The 9,208-nt window shown below is 43.7% G+C and overlaps 1 protein-coding gene across 1 annotated transcript; it reads right to left on the bottom strand.

The window, feature by feature from the left end:
• Positions 1–244: 244 nt before the first annotated feature.
• On the bottom strand, positions 245–5,035 carry LOC131515862 (uncharacterized). The gene is made up of 3 exons (XM_058736270.1): positions 4,804–5,035; positions 3,987–4,695; positions 245–279 (listed from the first exon to the last, which is right to left on the bottom strand). Exons 1-3 carry the CDS (start codon positions 4,807–4,809, stop codon positions 245–247), a joined length of 750 nt encoding a protein of 249 aa, XP_058592253.1. The 5' UTR covers positions 4,810–5,035.
• Positions 5,036–9,208: the final 4,173 nt, after the last annotated feature.

Genomic DNA, 9,208 nt, shown 5'->3' with positions numbered 1-9,208 from the left:
AGAGCCCGTGAGCCCACGGCAGCGGATCCTCCCACAGGTACATCTACCCCGTGTTCCGTCTTTCAGGGCAAAGTCGTTTCCAAAACACCTGTCCGGTTAGACCACGCACCCTGTCGATTCACCAAGGTTCTCTGGGAAACCGAGTGTGCCGTTCCTTTGGGGGCTGAGTTTCAAAACACGTGTTCCAGGAACAAAGGCGTTTCTTGAGACGAGCGCTGTATTGTTCCGTGGCGGGCTTTGAAGTTCATCCTTGAGACTGGGTAGGGACGCACTTGAACCCTTTTCAGAAGAGCAAAGTACACTTACGCATCAGGCCAGTATTGCTTAATGGTTAATAATTGTGCAACCTCGCACGTACTTGTTGTCTTACCATTTTGCTTGATTTTGCTCCTTGAGGCTACTTCACAAGGTCAGGACATTTAACCTGCTATCCCGGTGAGTTGTTTTTTACTTTGTAAGCACAGCTAGTAGTATCCTCGTTTTCTCATCGAGACGACAGGGCCGGGGTGGTGCTGTACAACCCGTCCGGAATTTGACAAGCGACTTGCCTCAGCAGCTGTCAGGGTATGTTTTTAAGGAGCTGACCAAGCCCCATAAAACCGGGCCATGTTCTCTCAAAGATGGATCACAAACCTAGGCTCAGCAACGCCAAACAGCAAAGTAATTAAGACACGAGGGTTGTTATACAGTTTTCTACAGAATGACAGTTTGCCGTCGAATGTTCGGCATTGGTTTAGCAAAGCAGCAACGCAGTGAGTGGTTCTCAGCCCAGGTCGCTTTCGGCCCCAGGAACCTTCAGCAGCGTCCGCAGATATTTTCAATGGTCCCAGCCGGGTACCGGGAGGATGCTTCCAGGAGGCATCCGGTGGGCAGGGGTTAGGGATGTTCATAAACATCCAATGATGTACAGGACGGACCGTCCCCACAAAGAATTAGTTATCTGGCCCCAGATATCAACTGCGTTAGGGTTGAAAGACCCTGTGGTGGTGTATTTCAATGGTGCTTTTGCATTAAAAAACAAAACAAAACAAAACAAAACACCCCCTGAAAAGTGAGGCATATATATAGAAAAGTAAGGCAAATATTCCTGTGAGGAATTTATTTAAATGTAAAGGGTTTCATCTAACTCGTATCCAGGACACCTCCTTTTAAGATTATTTTAGAATACATAATCTGTTATTGTTTATCATCACTCAGCAAGGGACACGTCCTGTGGGTTTAGTATCACGTGAAGATTTCACAGGGAAATTGACAGGGAGCGATTTATTCCTCATCAGGAAAACTCTGCTCTGGTAATAAACTTCCTCAGAATGCAAGTTTGGTTTCTTCCCGAGGATCCTTCACTTTTCTGAACTTTCTCTTGCCTCTGTCTTGCAGAGATTTTGTAACTAAGTCTGGGATAGAAAGCACCGGGATTGGAGCCACAGACAGTCACTTCTTGACCATGAGATTGTCCGTGAGAACCAGCCTTTTTTTCGAGTCCGTCTCTTTCCTTTGCAGATGTGATGATCTTACAGGGCCGACAGAAGAACTTCGTCCCCCAAACCCTCTCCGTGTGTAGCTTTTTTTTCCCCCAGAAAGCCAGTTGTGGGCTACATTCAGACTTTCCCTGTTTTTACCCCATTCCAGTAAAAATTCCTCTCCAAAGAAATCTGGTCCCGAGATGGAATGAAAGAATGAAAGACATTTTATTTTCTCTCCTCGATGCTGGCAATACTTCACTCCTACGTGTCTGAGGCTGTTTTCATCTCGCAAAGTACTTTGATACTTGTGAACGTGGCTACATGGCTTTAAACAAGAGCGGTGATAATTCACGCTAATGATTCAGCTTGTATATTAACGCTTGACAAGAAAGAAAAGAACTTTTTCTTCCTTGATGATGGTTGTAAAAATTAAGAAACCCAGGAGGTACTGAAAGGTCTGTGTTCTTGAGAAGCAAAGAGCCTCCGAGTCATGGAATTCGTGTATCTAAATCACCTGCCACAGCGATGCTCATCCTTTGGGATGAGCCACCCAGGCGCCCCTAAATCAGACATTCTTACGATCATTTAGCATTCCCGCTGCTAGGTCTCACAGAAGCTTGCAGTAGAAACTGGGGAGGCGGCGGGACAATCACATGGACTTTCTTTCAACTTCCACTGGATATTCGGAAGTTCAAATAGAATAAATGCGATGCCCTGGAATATACACAGAGCATTAATGAAATTGTGTGGCCAACAGAATTAAACAGTGAGGTTCGTTTAGGGAAGGGGAGTGCATAACCGTGTCATTTATACTCTATTAAATCTATAGGTTGCTTTGATGTGGGTCTGGAATGAGAAGAGTCTACTTCTCTTGAGTTCGTTCTTTGGAATGTAGCTATTTCCTCTGAAGACTGAACAGGAGGTTCTAGAGAAGAAGACAGTAGGAGGAAAGCCATCTGGGAGGGCAGGACAGAGGATCTTTGGGGGAAGCTGTCAAAAACTCTCCGGGGATGGGTTCCTTTGCTGCAAGTCAACAGGGTGGTCATACCCCTCGGTCCCCCACACCCTCACCCGGGACCTTCTTGAGGGGCTGTGAGATCTCTTTTTTTGTGTGAAGGATCTGGACGTCCTGGACAGCCAGGCCCAAGGGAAACTGGGACATCAGATTCGGACCGCTTTCCCTCTCGTTGGCCGTGTTAAACCTCTACTCAGGAAGGAAATAAGCCCCCTGTTGTCTCTCTTCCACCCCGATGTTTTCTTCAGAAGAAATGACAGCCAATTTAGTGACCAAGCAGCGGGTAAACAGGTGAGGTTTACCTTCTAGTGAATTTGTGCCAAAATTCAGTATATCACATTCCAGAATTGGCCAAAAAATAATACAAAAGACCAGAAAGAAAATGAGCGACACAGAATGCTGTTCCTTAAGTCCCATTCTTCAGAGAAATACAGACAATATGTCATAATACTACAACACAAATACCTGTCACTAATTCCATCCAGCTGCGACAATGTTCCCATGATAGTATTAACAGATGTGTTTGTTGGGACCTAGCCTGTCCCTTCCTCATTTTTAGGGAATTTCATGGGTATTTTCTTTTTCTTTCTCTAGAATGATTCCCCTCCTTCAATCACCCTTCATATCCTTGATATAGCAGCATTAAGGATAGGTCTCGGAACATCCCCCCCAAGTCCCAAATGATCATTTTAGGTTTTTTTATTTCAGTGTTCTCCTTTTCCAGAATCATTCAATGAAGCAACTTATGAGTAAATATACAGGCTGACTTGAGGCTCACCGTTTCTTTCTCCCTGTTTTATGCGGAAGTAATAAGACAAGCAAAAAGTTAGCAGGAAAAAAAGAATAGTAAAAGGAAAAATATTAATAACCACATACCTCGATAATAGTCATCGATGGGAAACCTGATTCTGAAGGGAAAGAAAAAGATCACCAGAATCTTCCGCATGTTCGGGGGGCGGGGGGTCCTTTAACCTTCCCAGTGGAGTTAATACCTATCAGGGACAGTGAGGAAAGTGAGGGCTCCGAAGGCCAGAGCTAAGATTGGAGGCTGAGGGTTTTGTTTGGTTGGTTTTTACCTTCAACACTGAACCCTCTCTTTCCATGCTGCTGCTTCTGAGGTCGGTGGCATATAACCTAAGGCCATGTAATAATCGTGATACCTGTTCATCCTATTTAGAAGGACGCATCTACGCATCTCATCTGCCTATTCTAAAAAGAGCAGACCAGGGGCCCCCGGGTGGCTCAGTCGGTTAAGCATCCCACTGCGGCTCAGATCATGATATCACGGTCCGTGAGTTCGAGCCCTGCCTCGGGCTCTGTGCTGACAGCTCAGAGCCTGGAGCCTGCTTCCGATTCTGTGTCTCCTTCTCTCTCTGACCCTCCCCCGTTCATGCTCTGTCTCTCTCTGTCTCAAAAACAAATAAACGTTAAAAAAAAAAAAAAAAAAAAAAGCAGACCAGTCCCAAGACAAGGGTCTCTGTGAGTCGAGTTTTGACTATGAAATATACACTCCAAACCCCAAGGGGTTTTGTGAAAAGGCAGATGCTGACTCAGGGGGGGTCTGGGATATGGCCTGAAGTTCTGCATTGCCAACCAATTCCCACGTGACGCCAAAGCCGTGGATCCCAGAGCCCGCACCTTCCGCGGCAGGGAGGCTATTAGCAGAGGAAGACACAGAAGGGCCTGGAAGGAGGCTGAGGATAAGGAGCCCAAGGAACAAGCCCTTAGGAAAAGTAAAACTTGGTTCCCCAAGGACGATGCCTTCCATGAATTTTGAAGCCATTGGAAGACTATTGTGATGCTCTTTTTTTTCTCAGCAGGTTTGGGGGTTTCGATCCGTACACAGGTCCGCTGAGCCCACAGCTGTTTTGTTTGGACAGGCTGGGGGTGAAGTCTGAGCTTGTGCACAGACGGCTTACCATCAACACTGGTCCTTTCTCTGACAGCTGTTTTCCTTCCCAGCCACAGGGCTCCGGCCAAAGGCCTTGCCGAAGGGCCTGGTAGAATCAGCAAGCGGTGGTAGATGCCTGGCTTCAGGACCTGTGGGAGTGTGTCGTCTGTTTCCCTCTCACAAACACACGCGCACTTACACGCCACATTAACGATCGGGTGCCTGATTTCACTCCTGCGCTTGAATACGTACAGAATCAGTAGTTTGATCCATCTGCCGGTCTGGCCCACAGAAAGCCGGTGTGGAAGCAGGGACGAAGTTATTTCCTATAATAAAACAAGGCATTTCTGTAAATTACGAGTAATTTTCAAGTCCCCCTGCAGAATCTGCTGGGTGCGTAATGTGTCCGCGCCTGAGCCCCCCACGTATCCCACCAGCATGAGGCTGGACGTGGGAAATCAGTGTTAGGTATGTGAGTGCCACAGCTCGGAGAACCGATAAAAATCCGGGTCGTCGTCAAGCTGCGTGAGTTGAGAGGAAGCGGCGCCTTCGGTGACTTCCTTTGGGGAAGGTTTGTTTTGTGCTGGTGAAGTGCTCCCCCTGGTGGACCAGGAGTTGATAGGATTGTGATCGCGTTCTGTAGGGAGCAAATGTGCTCTGGAGAAAACCCCCCGCAGTTTCAGATACGCGGAGATGTCCTCCAGGAAAAAAAAAAAAAAAAAAAAAAAAAGCTAACTTTTCAGAGCACCAAACCCAAGCCCAAGACTCCGCTGGGCTCTGGCTTGATTTTGAGCACAGCCTTCCTGCAAGGTACAAAAGGCTTCGCCCTCCCATGACTGCTGGCCTGGTCACATGGGCTCCTATTCTTACGGGGAGCCCTGGCCCCTGAGGCTCCGTACAGATTTGAGTCCTGTGTTTGATTGTGTTCGCCTTTAAAAATAATTCTGGACATTTACACAGGGAAGAGGACCCAGAGCGGGGGGGAATATTTTGTTGTCAAATCATCCCTTTCTCTTACTTCCCGTCTGCTTAACCTCCCGTCTCCGACGTAGTCGTGTTGATTGTGGTTAATTTCTGTCTAGATCTCTGCTCTCCATACCCGCCCTCAACATAAAGGTAAGTTTGATCATTTGTCGAGGATCACGTTTCCACCAATATTACCGATTTCAGTGGCAGCCTAGAGACTTTATGCTGTGGTTTTCCTTAAGGAGACTTTCCGTGCGCCCTGGCGTGCACGGACAAGGACGAATTTTGCAGGTCAGGCAGAGATGAGAATCTTTGGCAACTCTTGCACTCTTTCGAACATTCTGCAGCGGATAGCATTGCAGCCTTAGTCCAAACAGTTTATGAAGCGAAATAAGGAGGTATTTTAAATATTTATTTAACAAGACATATTTTAAATAACCTACATATGTAAATAGAGCGTTCTTAGCCTGTACATTATTGCCAGGTCGATTCTCATGTTCTGATATATAATTAATTACCGGTTTATTCCTCTGTAAACCGAAGCAGGGAATAAATCAGTGATGCCAGGTCACTGATGTCAGCAAAAATTGTAATACCCTCTTGTCAGTGGGTCTGTGAAAGGGGAAGCGAGACTGCGAAATCTACGGCGGCAGGTGCCACACTGTGTCCAAAGGGCGAGTTTTTACCCCAGTTTCAGTTGCTTCGTCCTGAGGTCTAGACTTTTTTCCGGGTGCCCCCTAGGTGGGCCTGGGACGCATATTTTCTAGTTTAACACAAACTCGGAAAGTATACGCAGTGTGATCTATGCATTTTATAGGGTAGGGTCACCTAACGTAGATGCACACAGTGAGCATTTGGAGCGACACCACTACAGGCAGAAGCAACAACCATACAAATACCTATCATTTTGGTGATTTCTCGTTAGTTGAAATTTTGACTCTTTTTAATGCTCCACCAAAGTCTTATTTTTAATATATATATACATATAATATACATATGTATATTACATATGTATACACATATGTACGTATACACATGTGTATGTATACACATATGTATATTATATGTATATATGTATATTATATGTATATATGTGTATATGTGTACATACACATATGTATATTATATGTGTATATATATGTGTATATATGTATATATGTATATTTCCACTTAAATATCTCTCTTCTAAACTTTTCCACTGCCAATTTCTAAAGGACAAAAGGGTTGACCGTCAAACTTTTCATGAGTATAAAGAGGTCTCTTTAGGGAATAGAAGTAAACAAAATATGGCATCTTTTCTTTTTAGATTTACTTTCTGACGATGAAGAGTGAATACTCCTCTCAAGGGCCTCAGCAAATTTTTGGTCTGGGTCAGTGACGAGACAAGCACGTGTCGTTTAAACATACTACTCGTTTAAACATACTACGCGTGTGTTCCCAACAACCCAACTCAGGGTCCCGATTTCCAGTTCTGTGAATTGGCTTGCCAGCTTCATTCTCGCCAGTGGATTAGCAATATTCATTATCTTGGCCCGTGGCCAAAACATCTGGAAACTTGAGTAGGAGCATCATTTAAAATAATTCGTTCGTGCCATTGTGACAAACCAGCCCATTGGTTACCTGACCTGTTCACCATCACCCAGTTGTCTTGCCACGTGTTTAAACGTTTTGGATTAAATTTGCATGAGATCTTTTTGCCATTCTGCATTGGGAAGAAACGTGAAATTTTGGTGAAATAAATATCGGCAGCAATCAAAGGGATTGAATTTTGTGGTTGGGATGACCATCACGTGCATTCCTAGATGTGGAGTCCATCACTTCGCTATGGTATTATTTTGGTGCTTAGAATAAGTGTCCTTTCTGTAGCTGACAGGTCCAGGGAGGTGTAAATTCGTCTTAGCAGCTTCTGAATGAGGGGTCCTTATGCAGTTATACAAAGAGGAAAATTAAAGGTTAAAATGTGCTCATCCACCCTCTTCCAGATTCTCTCTAGAGCTTCAGGAGGTGTCTGGAGCAATAATTACTTTGGTGTAAACACAGAAGGGCTCAGGGGATTGTTTTTTTAGAGTTTTAATAAATTTTTAGATTTGCCATAACCACTATATTAGTTTCTAGAAGAAAAGAAAATGTTGATTCCGTTGAAGCCTCCATATCAGTGTGGGAAAAGAACTTTCTCCCAAAGATAGATAGTAGCAATACAATAATCAGATTGTCTTCTCCTGAAATATTATCAAGATTAGTAATTCTGTTTTTACCCTGTGTTATTTTGAAAAGTCCTGTGAAAGGTGGGGCACACCTACTTTTTAAACATTTTGTTTTAATTGTTAAAATCTTTTTATTTTATTTATTTTACTCCTCGTGCTACGTGCAGAGAAAACCCTGGGGATTATTTATAACACCGGCATAAGAAGACTCAGAAAGGTGAAGAGAAGAAGGCAGACCGACCAGGAATCTCAAGACCCAAGGAATGACACAGTGGTCAGTTTTCTGAGTTTTTGCTTTTTTGTCATATAGATTAGGCCTGGAGTTAAAGAAGCCAACAGCTCAAAGCAAGTGAATGAATGAATGAATGAATGAATGAATAAATAATAGAATAGAATAAAATACAATAAAATAAAATATCAACAGCTCAAAAATAGTAATAAACACTGACAAGAGGACACCCAACAAAAGCCTGTTTTCTCTAGCCAAAGGACCAGGAAAAGGACAACCTCACAAGATGTAAAACATTTGGACAAGAACCACTCTACCCTAGCAAACATCACAAACACCAACTGGCTGATGTCAGAGAAGGCTGAGTAGGGAGCTGGGACTTTCATCCCTGCTACAACAAAGAGCTCTTACCCCTGTGGCGTCGGTGAAGGTCATATACAGAGCAGTAACAGGCATTCCTGCCCCTCCAGTACAGGGAAAGATCACTGGAGGTCTACTGGGGAGCTGGAATAGCCCACCCAACAGTAATGAGGAACACTCTCCCTCCCAGATGTCAACAGAAGCCAGTGGAGAAGCTGAATATCTACCCCCATCTGGCAGTAATGAGGAAACACATCACCCTTCTACCAGCATGGTGTCAGAGGAAGCCAGTTAAAAGAAGCGTTTTAAATAAGATCCAGAGTCTCATAACATGCTACCCAAATGTTCAGGATTCAATCCAAAATCACTCATCACACCAAGAACAAGGAAGAACCCAAATTGAATGAATAAAAGACGATAGATGCATGCTAACATCAAAATAACATAGATGTTAGAATGATCTGACGAAGATTTTAAAGTAGCTATTATAAAAATGTTCCCCTGAGCAATTACAAACATTCTTGAAACTAATGACAAAAATACTAAGCTTCAACAAAGAAATAGGAGCGCAGAGCAAAAATGAAAAGATATATAAATGAACCAAATGGAAAAACTTTTGAGCTGAAAAAGACACAAAAACACAAAAACTCAACGTTATGGGCTCAACAAATAAATGGCAGAGACAGTGGGAAGGATCAGTGAACTGGAAGGTAGGACTATATACTGCCTAAAATGAACAACAGAGAGGGAGTAGACTGAAAGGGAAAATGAACAGAACTTCAAGGACCTGGGGGACAATTATGAAAGCTCTAACATTTGCATTACCAGACTTCTAGAAAGAAAGAAGAGGGCAGGCCTAAAAATGTCCTTTAAGAAATAAAGGCTGAAATCTTCCTAAAGACATAAACTTTCAGATTTGGGAAGCTGAGTAAATTCCAGACAAGATAAACTTGATGAAATTCTTACCAAGACACATCATAGTCAAACTTCTGAGAACTAAAGACAAAACAAAAATAAAAACAAGCCCTCAAAAGAGAGTGGGGGGAAAAAAGACAGTCTCAAGCGAAAGAAAAACTAAGA

The sequence above is a fragment of the Neofelis nebulosa genome, chromosome 7, assembly GCF_028018385.1.
Source record: "Neofelis nebulosa isolate mNeoNeb1 chromosome 7, mNeoNeb1.pri, whole genome shotgun sequence".
Classification (NCBI taxonomy): Eukaryota; Metazoa; Chordata; class Mammalia; order Carnivora; family Felidae; genus Neofelis; species Neofelis nebulosa.
This window is presented reverse-complemented; position numbering and strand designations above follow the sequence as displayed.